Source organism: Euphorbia lathyris, chromosome 6 (assembly GCF_963576675.1).
Source record: "Euphorbia lathyris chromosome 6, ddEupLath1.1, whole genome shotgun sequence".
In the NCBI taxonomy this organism is placed as follows: Eukaryota; Viridiplantae; Streptophyta; class Magnoliopsida; order Malpighiales; family Euphorbiaceae; genus Euphorbia; species Euphorbia lathyris.
The window spans coordinates 84621837-84636009 of NC_088915.1; the positions used below are offsets into that span (position 1 = coordinate 84621837).

The 14173-nt window shown below is 33.7% G+C and overlaps 1 protein-coding gene and 6 non-coding genes across 7 annotated transcripts; 6 read left to right on the forward strand and 1 right to left on the reverse strand.

The window, feature by feature from the left end:
- The first annotated feature begins 548 nt into the window (after positions 1 to 548).
- TRNAS-UGA (transfer RNA serine (anticodon UGA)) lies at positions 549 to 630 on the forward strand. The gene has a single exon. It is a non-coding gene; the product is annotated as a tRNA-Ser (tRNA).
- Positions 631 to 1457: 827 nt separating this feature from the next.
- Positions 1458 to 1539, forward strand: TRNAS-UGA (transfer RNA serine (anticodon UGA)). The gene has a single exon. It is a non-coding gene; the product is annotated as a tRNA-Ser (tRNA).
- An 818-nt stretch (positions 1540 to 2357) lies between these two features.
- On the forward strand, positions 2358 to 2439 carry TRNAS-UGA (transfer RNA serine (anticodon UGA)). Its single transcript has one exon. It is a non-coding gene; the product is annotated as a tRNA-Ser (tRNA).
- Positions 2440 to 3235: 796 nt separating this feature from the next.
- TRNAS-UGA (transfer RNA serine (anticodon UGA)) lies at positions 3236 to 3317 on the forward strand. Its single transcript has one exon. It is a non-coding gene; the product is annotated as a tRNA-Ser (tRNA).
- Positions 3318 to 4933: 1616 nt separating this feature from the next.
- Positions 4934 to 5015, forward strand: TRNAS-UGA (transfer RNA serine (anticodon UGA)). Its single transcript has one exon. It is a non-coding gene; the product is annotated as a tRNA-Ser (tRNA).
- A 3333-nt stretch (positions 5016 to 8348) lies between these two features.
- LOC136233948 (cytochrome P450 716B1-like) lies at positions 8349 to 13849 on the reverse strand. The gene is made up of 4 exons (XM_066023683.1): positions 13312 to 13849; positions 10953 to 11394; positions 9778 to 9965; positions 8349 to 8871 (listed from the first exon to the last, which is right to left on the reverse strand). Exons 1-4 carry the CDS (start codon positions 13810 to 13812, stop codon positions 8566 to 8568), a joined length of 1437 nt encoding a protein of 478 aa, XP_065879755.1. The 5' UTR covers positions 13813 to 13849; the 3' UTR covers positions 8349 to 8565.
- Positions 8399 to 8480, forward strand: TRNAS-CGA (transfer RNA serine (anticodon CGA)). The gene has a single exon. It is a non-coding gene; the product is annotated as a tRNA-Ser (tRNA).
- Positions 13850 to 14173: the final 324 nt, after the last annotated feature.

A 14173-nucleotide genomic window follows, 5' to 3' on the forward strand; every position in this document is an offset into this window, starting at 1 on the left:
ATCATAAAAATCCATAAATAAAGAATCCATTGGCACAAAGCACAGTCGCATGGCGATATCCGCTGGATCAAAGATATGGCGTACGCCAGAAGAAACTCCAAAATGGGACCTTGCCACATGGATACGCCACGAAGGTTCGACACGCTAAAAGAAACTAATGTCCACCATCTAAGGCAAATATGTCCTTGTTACCACTGAGCCGTTTTTCCCTGGAAACTTCTATGATCAGTAGCATTAAAACAGTTCATTAAAGGCTTTGATGGTCGAACCTAAAGAATGTATAATTAATACATTAAAAGGCATTAAATCCAAGACTGTTCGAAATACCACCTAGATGGTTATAGAATCTAATATAAATACCTCCACTCTAAGGTATTCAAGGTACACATACTGATTCCTTAATATAGACTTTACAGTTTATTTTTAGAATTATTACTGAGTTTGGCATCGGAGTGTCCCCGTCGATCCCAACAGCACCTCACAGAGAAGTGTTCTGACCAGAAATTGTTTCACAAGTTATCAATTTTCTTCTTTTATCTCCATCATTAGTCAATATGTCCGAGTGGTTAAGGAGATAGACTTGAAATCTGTTGGGCTTCGCCCGCGCAGGTTCGAACCCTGCTGTTGACGTTTTTTGCTTCAAAAAAAAAAAAAATTGCATAATTTTTAAATGTTGAATATTGTAAATAATGAAAAAATTATAAATAATTAAAAGTATTAAACGATATAACTATTTGACATAGAGTAAAAATAAGAATTAAACATTATTTTTAAACATAAAAAATTTTAAATTTTATATTACTACAAATCAATAAAAATCAGATAAAATATTAATAAAATAATAATTTGAATAAATTTTTTCCATATATTGACTTTTGATAACATCGGGATATTATCCTTGAGGTAAAATCATAAAAATCCATAAATAAAAGGATCTATTGGCATAAAGCACAACCGCGTGGCAATATCCGATGGATAAAAAATATGGCATATGCCAGAAGAAACTCCAAAAGGGGATTTTGTCAGGTGGATACGCCATGAAGGTTCGACACGCTAAAAGATACCAACATCCGCCATCTAAGGCAGATATGGCCTTGTTACCACTGAGCCGTTTTCCTAGGAAACTGTTATGATCAGTAGCATTAAAATAGTTCATTAAAGGCCTTAATGGTCGAACCTGAAGAATGTATAATTAATACGTTAAAAGGCATTAAATCCAAGACTGTTCAAAATACCACCTAAATGGTTACGGAATCTAATATAAATACCCCAACTCTGAGGTATTGGAGGTACACATACTGATTTCTTACTATAGTGCTTATAGTTTATTCTTAGAATTATTACCGACTTTGGTATTGGAGTGTCCCCCGTCGATCCCAACGACATCTCATAGGGAAGTGTTCTGACTAGAAGATGTTTCACAAGTTATCAATTTTCTTCTTTTATCTTCATCATTAGTCAATATGTCCGAGTGGTTAAGGAGACAGACTTGAAATCTGTTGGGCTTCGCCTGCGCAGGTTCGAACCCTGCTGTTGACGTTTTTAAAAAAAAAACTGCATAATTTTTTTAAATGTTAAATATTGTAAATAATGAAAACATTATAAATAATAAAAGTATTAAACGATATAACTATTTGACATATAATAAAAATAAGAATTAAACATTATCTTTAAACATAAAAAATTTTAAATTTTATATTACTACAAATTAATAAGAATAAGATAAAATATTAATAAAATAATAATTTGAATAAATTTTTCTATATTATTGACTTTTGATAATATCCGAATATTATCCCTAGGACAAAATCATAAAAATCCATAAATAAAAGAATCCATTGGCACAAAGCACAATCGCATGGCAATATCCGCTCGATCAAAGAGATGGCGTACGCCAGAAGAAACTCCAAAAGGGGACCTTGCCACGTGGATATGCCATGAAGGTTCGACACGCTAAAAGACACCAATGTCCACCATCTAAGGCAAATATGTCCTTGTTACCACTGAGCCGTTTTTCCCTGGAAACTACTATGATCAGTAGCATTAAAACAGTTCATTAAAGGCTTTAATGGTCGAACATGAAGAATGTATAATTAATACATTAAAAGGCATTAAATCCAAGACTGTTCGAAATACCACCTAGATGGTTATAGAATCTAATATAAATACCCCCACTCTGAGGTATTCAATGTACACATACTGATTCCTTAATATAGTCCTTACTGTTTATTTTTAGAATTATTACTGAGTTTGGCATCAGAGTGTCCCCGTCGATCTCAACAGCACCTCACGGAGAAGTGTTCTAACCAGAAATTATTTCACAAGTTATCAACTTTCTTCTTTTATCTCCATCATTAGTCAATATGTCCGAGTGGTTAAGGAGACAGACTTGAAATCTGTTGGGCTTCGCCCGCGCAGGTTTGAACCCTGCTGTTGACATTTTTTTCTTCAAAAAAAAATGCATAATTTTTTTAAATGTTGAATATTATAAATAATGAAAATATTATAAATAATTAAAAGTATTAAACGATATAACTATTTGACATAGAGTAAAAATAAGAATTAAACATTATTTTTAAACATAAAAAATTTTAAATTTTATATTACTACAAATCAATAAAGTTAAGATAAAATATTAATAAAATAATAATTTGAATAATTTTTTTCTATATTATTGAATTTTGATAACATCTGAATATTATCCTTGGGGTAAAATCATAAAAATTCATAAATAAAAGGATCTATTGGCACAAAGTACAGCCGCGTGGCAATATCCGATGGATAAAAAATATGGCGTATGCTTGAAGAAACTCCAAAAGGGGACATTGCCACGTGGATACGCCGCAAAGGTTCGACACGCTAAAAGACACCAACGTCCGCCATCCAAGGCAGATACACTCTTGTTACCACTGAGCTATTTTCCCAAGAAACTGTTATGATCAGTAGCATTAAAACAATTCATTAAAGGCTTTAATGGTCGAACGACATTAAATCCAAGACTGTTCGAAATACCACCTAGATGGTTACAGAATCTAATATAAATACCCCCACTCTGAGGTATTAAAGGTATACATACTGATTTCTTACTGTAGTGCTTACAGTTTATTCTTAGAATTATTACCGACTTTGACATCAGAATGTCCCCCCGTCGATTCCAACGACACCTCACAAGGAAGTGTTCTGGCCAGAAGATTTTTCACAAGTTATCAACTTTCTTCTTTTATCTCCATCATTAGTCAATATGTCCGAGTGGTTAAGGAGACAGACTTGAAATCTGTTGGGCTTCGCCCGCGCAGGTTCGAACCCTGCTGTTGACGTTTTTTTCTTCAAAAAAAAATTGCATATTTTTTTTTAAATGTTGAATATTGTAAAAAATGAAAGTATTAAACGATGTAACTATTTGACATATAATAAAAATAAGAATTAAACATTATTTTTAAACATAAAAAAAATTAAATTTTATATCACTACAAATCAATAAAAATCGATAAAATATTAATAAATAATAATTTGAATAATTTTTTCTATATTATGATAACATCCTAATATTATCCCTAGAGTAAAATTATAAAAATCCATAAATAAAAGGATCTATTGGCACAAAGTACAACCGCATGGCAATATCCGATGGATCAAAGATATGGTGTACGCTAGAAGAAACTCCAAAATGGGACCTTGCCACGTGGATACCCCATGTAGGTTCGACACGCTAAAAGACACCAACGTCCGCCATCCAAGGCAGATACGCCTTCGTTACCACTGAGCCGTTTTCCCAGAAACTGTTATGATCAGTAGCATTAAAACAGTTCATTAAAGGCCTTAATGGTCAAACCTCAAGAATGTATAATTAATACATTAAAATGCATTAAATCCAAGACTGTTCGAAATACCACCTAGATGGTTACAGAATCTAATATAAATACCCCCACTCTGAGATATTCAAGGTACACATACTGATTCCTTACTATAGTGCTTATAGTTTATTCTTAGAATTATTATTGACTTTGACATCGGAGTGTCCCCGTCGATCCCAACGACACCTTACAAGGAAGTGTTCAGACCAGAAGATTTTTCACAAGTTATCAACTGTCTTCTTTTATCTCCATCATTAGTCAATATGCCCGAGTGGTTAAGGAGCCAGACTTGAAATCTGTTGGGCTTCGCCTGCACAAGCTTGAACCTTGCTGTTGACGTTTTTTTCTTCAAAAAATAAAAAATGCATAATTTTTTTAAATGTTGAATATTGTAAATAATGAAAGTATTAAACGATATAACTATTTGACATATAGTAAAAATAAGAATTAAACATTATTTTTAAACATAAAAAAATTTTAAATTTTATATCACTACAAATCAATAAAATTTTAATAAAATAATAATTTGAATAATTTTTTCTATATTATTGACTTTTGATAACATCGGATATTATTCCTGGGGTAAAATTATAAAAATCTATAGATAAAAGCACAGCCGCATGGCAATATTCGTTGGATCAAAGATTTGGCGTACGCCGGAAGAAACTCCAAAATGGAACCTTGCCACGTGGATACGCCACGAAGGTTCGACACGCTAAAAGACACCAACGTCCGCCATCCAAGGCAGATATACCCTTGTTACCACTGAGCCGTTTTCCCAGGAAACAATTATGATCAGTAGCATTAAAACAGTTCATTAAAGGCCTTAATGTCGAACCTCAAGAATTTATCATTAATACATTAAAAATCTAATACTGTTCGAAATACCACCTAAATGGTTACAAAATCTAATATAAATACCCCACTCTGAGGTATTGAAGGTACACACATTCTTAGAATTATTACCCACTTTCGTATCAAAGTGTCCCCCATCGATCCCAACAGTTTCCCATAGAAAAGTGTTCTGACCAGAAGATTTTTCACAAGTTATCAACTTTCTTCTTTTATCTCCATCATTAGTCAATATGTCCGAGTGGTTAAGGAGACAGACTTGAAATCTGTTGGGTTTCGCCCGCGCAGGTTTGAACCCTGCTGTTGACGTTTTTTTTCTTCAAAAATAAAATTACATAATTTTTTTTAATTTACTATATAAAAATATCTATGTATCTTTGGAGAATGATATATCGGGAGAAGAAAGCTTCCTATTGAACTGAGTGATAAGAATATGAATTGTAATTAAAGTTTCAATCTTTGCAAATTCAAGTCCAAGGCAAATTCGGACTCCTCCGAATGGAATGAAACTATAGGGAGGTATTGATAAATTCTCAAAATATGCAAGATCAAACTTTGATGCATTTGGAAATATTTTATCATCCATATGAGTCCGGTTCGAGGTATAATGATAACTATAGCTAATGTTTCATCATCTTGTTATGACTTCTCGTTCCTTTAAACGAAGATGAACTATTTGGGCTCGAAGGCCCGTAAAGGATGCACTAGTAGGGAATCATGGCCACTAACAAATTCCAGCCACCCCTCGTTGTCACATGCACTCTGGGCTGGAGACCGTATCCTCTCTCAAGCCAGGGTATTACGGACTTTACATCACCCTATGGGCCATATCTACAAATAAGGGACACCACCCCATGGTAAAGGATCCAAACTTTTTCTCTCCATTTACTCTCTCTACATACTGTTATCCAACCATCATTGGACACTAACGTAACCGTCAGAGTGTATTCCATGGACCACTGTTAGCACAAGTACAACCGGTGGACTCGACAGGACTTCCAAATTCTAACTTCTCATCAAATGATAAGGTTTAGTGGATTGCGACGTAGTTAGTGGCGAACTGTCTAGTCGTCACGATTCAAACATTTTATTAGACCATTCAATTGGCCATTGTGATATATAGGCAGTGTTTAAATGGTAGAGATGTAATCATCGTAAGTTGATGACTTATATTTACTAGGACTTCTGTGTTTATAACATTGTAATATATCGGAAATTTTCACATGCATCTTAATGAGCAAGTGAATTTGCTCATTCACCGTTATATATAGTGACTTTTTTTATACAATAATTTTTTAAGGAAAAGTTTAAGGGTGGGAGGAAAATATTCAACCAAGGTAAAAAAGAGAGCTTAAGATTACATAGAGATTTACGAGAGAGTTTATATATTGCTCAATCTATGGACTCCAACGGTAATGGGATATCGAATCTATATAGGGTACGAGGGTCACTTCCGTACCATTGTGCACACCTTTATAGACTTGTAATAATTAGTTTTTTAATAATGGTAATTTTTTGTGATTGGAAGTTCGATGACCATAATGTACATAAATGTATTTGACTGTTAAAGAAGTATAACACTAAAAGCTGGAAATTGCATCCATAGGTAATGAAGTTTGGAGATTGTTTCACAAATGTTAGTAAACTTCTTTTTTCTTTTGATAACATCGCTAAACTTTACATTCGATTTCAATAAAGTTATTTCGGTTGATTTGTGTATAACAACTTTTAGGAACATTAACGTATATAGCATAAAAAACAATTGATTATATAATAATATAAGCACCACAATTGGACAATGACACTTGGCTACCATGTTCTACCAAGTCAATCATAAAACTCTTGTAAGATGCTTAGTTGACATATAGTTAGCATCTTTAGTGCCACGTCAATATCCTCATGAAAGTGTGCACACAAATTAGCCAAAATGATGTTAGTAAAATCAAATGTGAAGTTCACTAATGTTCTTGAAAGAAAATGATGTTCAATGTTTTTCTATGAAATGAAATGTTGATGAATTTTACTCGTACTAAAAGCTGAAAATTCATACCTGCCATCCTTTTGAAATCAAGAATCTTTCGCACTCGAAATCTTTTAGGACTTTTTTGTAGGTGGTTAATACAAGGGGGAGTTATCCTTAGAGTCTCTGTTGCTACTCTCTAAATATATTTCATTTTTTTATAAGATCATCCCATGTCAAAAGCTCTTTCGGAGCCTTATTCTTAGCTACCTGCATCCTCAAAAATTAGTAATTACTAATGTAACATGCTAGATAAAGACTAAGAATAGTTTAAGATTTTATGAAAAAGTATCTTTAAGCCCCTAATGTTTCCAATTTTGTTAATGAAGTCTCTAATCTTTCATTTTAATACATTGACCTCTCGATCAATTATAATCGCACATATCAAGACTCTACCTATCTAATTAGTCAGTTGTACACTTTAGTAAGTCACCAAAAGGTTGTGTTATCGTATTTCTTAATGAATGATCATTGACTGATCTTCCGGTCACCTGAAACCACAATAGACGTCAGAAAAGGTACCGGAGTTCCAGCGAACTCTCTGCGATGCTAAAGTCAGTGGTACTGTGGATAATATCAAGCTAATGTAATTAGAGAAATGCAATTCTAAGAAGTAGAGTTAAGATACATGAGAACCCAGAATACATCTACTATTTATAGATAAATTGAGATGCATTTAGACACATGGTAGGTCGTGATAGGTCTTTGGGCCCTATCTTTCCGTGCCAATGTATTTCTAAAAATGAGGAGCATGTGTTTGGAATCCAGCATGCCGATTGGTCCACGTGTTTCCAAACACCCCTCCGAAAACAGCCTTCAGTTACTCAAGGTGCCCGAAGCCTTGATTTTGGTCAAGCCAAGACTAACGATCGTAACAGGTCTGAATGGGCCAAGGCCCATATGAGGTCTTCGGGTCATGATAGGGCTTTTTGGCAAAAGCCCAAATAACTCAATACCATATTAGGTTGTACAGTATCATGTGTAAAATTGAAAGATGTATACTAAATTGTGAAATAGGACAACAATTTATGTAATTTATCCATACTTTCTTTGCTTGTGCTAGGGTTTCATGACCATTGGTGGAGCGATATTCCAGACTTCTGTAGTTCGGCCTATTTTCATGACATTGGAGGACGAGGTTTTTATCGTTTTTTTTATGATTTTTGGCTATATTTTATTTTATTTTATTCTATCATTCATTTGTATTCGGAACTCTTTTCTATTCTTTTTAATAATATCGGTTCGGGGGCTTTGGTGTTCGGTTCGGGAGTGCCAGCATAGCTGGGATGTCCGTATTTGACCCTTCCTCGCTAACCAGCTTTCGATTAAAAAATGACCATTGGTCAATGAAATATTCAGCTAATTTCCCAGAAATTATTAAGTTATTATTTTATTTTTTAAAAAGAAAAAACTAATTATGAGTTGAGTTGAGATATATGAATTTGGTCAAATTTGGAGATGATGAATAAAGAAAGCTTCAAATCAAAAGTTGGATCATTACGTGAAAGAAAGAAAAACAATGGGCAATAATTACAAAATTTCTTAAATGGTGCGGATCTATGTAAATTTTTATATTTTATATTACTGTAACATTAAATTTCAAAAAAATTGAAATAATAAACTTGAATAAAATTTACTATATTATTGACTTTTTTTTTTATCCATATAATTAGTTGATATGTCCGAGTGGTTAAGGAGACAGATTCGAAATCTGTTGGGCTTCGCCCGCGCAGGTTCAAACCCTGCTGTCGACGTTTTTTTCTTAAAAAGAATACATAAAATCTTTTATTTCGTATCTAAAAATATCTCAACTGATTTTATTCAGAGATTTAGTTGTAATTAATTAATAGACATTTTTGGCTCAATTAGTATCTCTAAACCATTTTTGAAACTTGGCAATGGATCTCTGAAGAATGACATATCCGGAGAAGAAAGCTTCCAATTGAACTGAGTGATAAGGTTATGGATTGTAATTAAAGTTTCAATCTTTGCAAATTCAAGTCCAGGGCAAATTCTGGCTCCTCCTCCGAATGCAATGAAACTATAGGGAGGTATTGATAATTTCTCAAAATGTGCAGGATCAAACTTTGATGCATTTGGAAATATTTTATCATCCATATGAGTCATGCTTCCAGCCCACATTACCTGAATTAATAAGAAAAAAAAATTCAGGTAAATCCAGTTAAAGTTACGGTTAAATGTACAGACGGTAATCGAACTTGTGAATAACTAGTGTTTCTACAACTATAGCTAGTGTTTCACCTACATAAATCTTGTTATGGCTTCTCCTTTGTTTAAATGATGATGAAGCATTTGGGCTCGAAGGCCCATAAACAGTGCCCTAGTAAGGAATTAGGTTCACTAACAAAATCCAGCTACGCACGCTGTCACATGCACTCAAGGCTGGCGACCGCATCCTCTCTTAAGTCAGGGTATTATGGACTTTGAACCGCCCCATAATCATATCTACAAATAAGGGGACACCACTCCATGATAAAAGATCCAGACTTTTTCTCTATGTTTACTCTCTCTCTCTTCATATACTGTTATCCTACCATCCTGAACACTAACTTGACCGCAAAATGTGTCCTATAGACCATTCCTGTCACAAGTACAACCAATGAACTTGACAAGACTTCCCGATTGGACTGTGGCGTAGTTGGTAACGAACCGACTAGTCGTCATGATTCAAACATTTTTCTAGACCATTCAATTGGCAAGAGTGATATATAAAGAATCTTTAAATGGTAGAGACGTAGTCATCGGATATAAGTGTATTTGACTGTTCAAGAAGTATAACACTAAAAGCTTGAAATTACATCCACATCCACGACTAATGAAGTTTGGAGATTGTTTCACAAATGTTACTAAACTTCTTTTTTCTAGTGAAATTGTATACACAAATTGGCCGAAATGCTTTTAGTAAAATCAAATGTGAGCTTCTGTGATTTTCTTGAAAAAAAACGATGTTCAATGATCTATATGAAACGTAATCCAAAGTTTAATTAATGTCGATGCATTTTACCCGTACTAAAAGCTGAAAATTCATACCTGCCATCCTTTTGGAATCAAGAATCCTTCGTACTCGAAATCTTTCTGGACTTTTCTATAGGTGGTTAATACAGGAGGAGTCATCCTGAGAATCTCTGTTGCTACTCTCCAAGTATATTTCATTTTCAGGAGGTCATCCCATGTCAAAAGTCCCCCCGGAGCCTTATTCTTAGCTATCTCCTCTTGCTCTGTATTCTCAAAAATTAGTAATTACTAATGTGACATGAATAGATAAAGTTCGAGAATAGTTTACAATTTTATGAAAAATGCATCTTCAAGCCCCTAATGATTCCAATTTTTGTTAATGGAGTCTCTAATCTTTCATTTTGACATATTGAGCTCTCGATCAATTATTATTGCACACATCAAGATTATGCGTACTAAATTAGTTAGATGTAATTAACATCCATTTCAGTTAGAATCTGAAATTATATTTTTTACAATTCGAATAAGGTTTTTAAAATTTCTCCATAACCACATCAGACATAAAAATATAACTATTCAGTTCGTTAAAAATGCAAATCTCAAATGCAAATGAAATAAACAACTCTATGTTAACCAACTTCATATACAAAGCTAACTTTGCTGTTGGTCACCAGAAGCTTACTGTATGCAATTATAATCGATTAAGAGCTCAATATGTCGAAAGATCACTAGTGAAAAACTTGTCTTTGGTGTCGGTTATTTTTTGCTATTTGCGTATATCATTGAACTAACACCAAAGACCAACGACACCAAAGCTCAGCGCCGGTCGATAAACTGATGCCAATGATATGGTCATTAAGGTCGGTCCTTAGTAAAAGATCGACCCTAATGACCATTTTTAAATTTGTGTGGATGCATTACAGAGGCTATTAGGGTCGGTTATATATAACGACCCTTGTCAATAAGGCATCTTTGAGGTTGTTCGGTCGTTTCTAATGATCAACCCTAAAGACCATTGTCATCGGTTTATTACAGAGATCGTTGCCAATAAGCTGTCATCAAAGATCATTTTTCTACTAGTAGATCATGAACTTAATCAACGAAAATAAAATATATTAGCGATCTCAAAATGCGTTTTCCCCCCCCAAATTTTATTAACACCTCCACGTTTTAGTCCGAGAGGCTTTTATACCACACTAAGCAACCATTCAATCCAAAAACTTAAACCGATAGCTAAGAACCAAACATACCTTGAAGAACATTGGCACGAACCGAAGCATCAGTCGCAAGTAGCCGGATGAAGAAAGTGAGGGGGATGGAGGTTGTGTCATGACCCGCAATCATAATAGCAATAGCGTTATCTATGATTTCCTCGTCGGACAACACGGGCAAACCGTCATCGTCTCGGAGAGCGAGCAAGCAAGTGAGAAGATCTTGTTGAGGAGAAGCCTTTTGTTGGTCCATTGCTAGTCTTTTTTCATGTATAAGTTCCATTAACAAGGTTCTAATTTTTGCTCTTGCTTTGAGGCTAATGTTGAAGCTTGTGAAGGGCAAATTAATAGGTACGGATAGTATTCCTTTCATGATTTGTTGGAAGAGTTTTCCAAGTGTATCTCTTCTTGATCCTTCTTCTAATCCAATTATTAGTGAGCTCATTACTTTGAATGTGAGTGTCTTCATAAATGGCATAACCTAATATGTTAACATGTCCAAAATTAGTATGAATACAAGTATACAAAATCACAGGTTAAACTTGTGAAAAATTATACTGAACAGTACTGATCACTCCACTTAAATGATGCTACATCAGCAGTTGGATTGACATGTTATCATCTGAGTAGTCGGGATCAGTACTGACCACTCCACTCAGAGAGTTCTTATATTAAGCACCGGGTCTTCCATGTCATTCGGAGGACCTCCAATTCACATTTGGACATGTGTGTTGTGACCCTACGTAATAATTAAAATAGTGGGTCTCTTATAATATGAGTGGATCCATGTTACACATGTCAAAAGATGTATAGAAGGTCCTCCATTTGACATGGAGAACCGGGTGCTTCTAATAATTTTCCCCACTCAGATGATGCCACATCAGCAGTTAGGTTGACGTGACATCATCTGAATGGTCGGAACCAATACTAGTCCCGATCTATTTTATTTTGTAAAAAAACATACCATATATTTGCAAACTTTTAAACCACATATCTCTATAAATAGGACAAACCACCATCATTTTTTTTTTAACTTTGCCCTTAAATTATATGTATTTATATTTAGGTCTTAAATTAAAACATTTCAAAACTTCAAATTTATTTGTTGTGTGTTTTTTTTTAATAGAATAAGGATTAAATCTGCTCTTAAGATTATTAGAGAAAATAAAATTTACCTAGCCCCAATTTTTTTTGCTCACTGTAGAAAGTTTAGCTCAATTTTATTCTCTACTTCAATTTTATCCGTTTCCAAATAGATGCCAACAAAAGGTAAATTATGTGAAAGAAGAAGGTAAAATTGAGCTATTATTTATACAATAGGACAAAATTGGACATTTCCAATAATCTTAAGGAGCAAAATTGACCCTTTATCACTGTTTCTTTGAATTTGATTTTATAGACTAGTTAATAAATTATTCGGATAAGGTATCAAAATAAGCTTATAGTTTTGGGGAAGTATCAATTTAGACTCAACGTATAAAATACACCAACATAGGTTTAGTGTTTAAAAAAGGTACCAATTTAGACCTCGATAACGGAACGAGACACGTCATTGATATTACTCCGTTAAGTTCTGTCAATTGTACGTAGAGGAAGAAATCAGAACTTAACGGGTAATAGGAATGACGTGCCCAATCCGTTATCGAGCCCTAAATTGATACATTTTTTTAAACGTTTAGTATATATTGGTGCTATTTCGTACGTGGAGCCTAAATTGATACTTCCCCAAAAATCATAGACATATTTTAATACATTTAACCCTAAATTATTTGATTTTATAGACTACTTAATAAATCAATAAATTTTTGGTTAATAGACTCACTAAAGCCGTCCATGTGCACCCTTACAAAATTAGTGATAGTGTCAAACAGATCATCATATATATCATAAACGTGTTATGTGATGTATATATTCCACATGATAGCAATTTACCCATAACGTCTAAAATGATGTAATTTTACCTTTAACTTTAACCGTCAATAACAATTTTACCCCTACAATTGACAAATTGGATCAATTTGAAACGTTGTTTTTAAAATATAGATATTTTATTTCTTATTTTACACCAGTTGAATACTAATCGGTGCTAAAAAAAATTTAACATTTTTTGTGACTTAATAATAATATAATTGTAGATAAATATTTTTAAATTCGATGAAATATTTGATTTTTTTTTGTCCAACTCATACAAAATATAGTATAATTTTTTCATTTCTATTTATATATTTGTGATCTGTTACTAACGAGTGATAAAATGACGCATAAAATTGCACGATTTTAAATATCATGGATAAAATTGATATTAATTATGAACGTTCATAACGTTTTTGCGCCTTATTGCTTAATTATATATAACGCGAAAATGATAATCGTGTCAAACGAGAATGAAAACACATACCGAAATCTTTTGGTTGCCATGCCAATGAATTCCGATTTCCCTCCTAATCCCTTCATCCATCCTTCCAACATATTGTTTCAACACATCAGGTTTAAGAAAAGAAACAAGAGCACCTCTAACTCTCTTATGTTCATGTCCACTAAGTTCCATAATATTCCTCTCACCCATAATCCTTCTCACAGAAGAAGGTTGTTCATTGTTAAGAACGGTGTGATCACATGTGTATATGAACTTGTTAGCTGCCTGGCCGTGGAGGAACACCGTCCGCACCCCGAAAACGTTCATTTTCGAGACGGAACCGTGTTTTCTGACCCTTTCCTGAAGCCATGATTCTGCTGTGTTTGTTTTCATGGCTTGCAGGAAGCTCAGGGTCTGGCCTATGATGGGGAATCCTAAGGATCCTGGAGGGACATTTTTGGAAGATTTGGTTTTTAGAAGAAAGTAGAGAGGAAGAATCAGAACGAAGAAGATGAAGAAGATAATTGAGATTGAAAGATCCATTTGTGGAGTAGAATCAATTGTGAATCTCTGATAAACTTAATTTTGAGTTCAATCTATATATATATATATATATAATAGAATATTTTCTTTCTTTTATGTCATCATCTAGAAGGGTAGGAGTGAGAAAAGTCTAAAAATAACAAATAAAAGAATTTTCCGGTAAATTACACCAATGACTTAACGGTATCTATATATAATATAAAACAGTAACGATGGAGCTGAGGTGTCACTTCCTCCTTTTTTATATCATTAATTGTAATTATTAATTATATTTTTGTTAATATTTATATATTAAGATGAATCCGTACATCGCACGGGTCAAAAACTAGTATTCATTAAACTTTAAAACTTAACCTAAAAG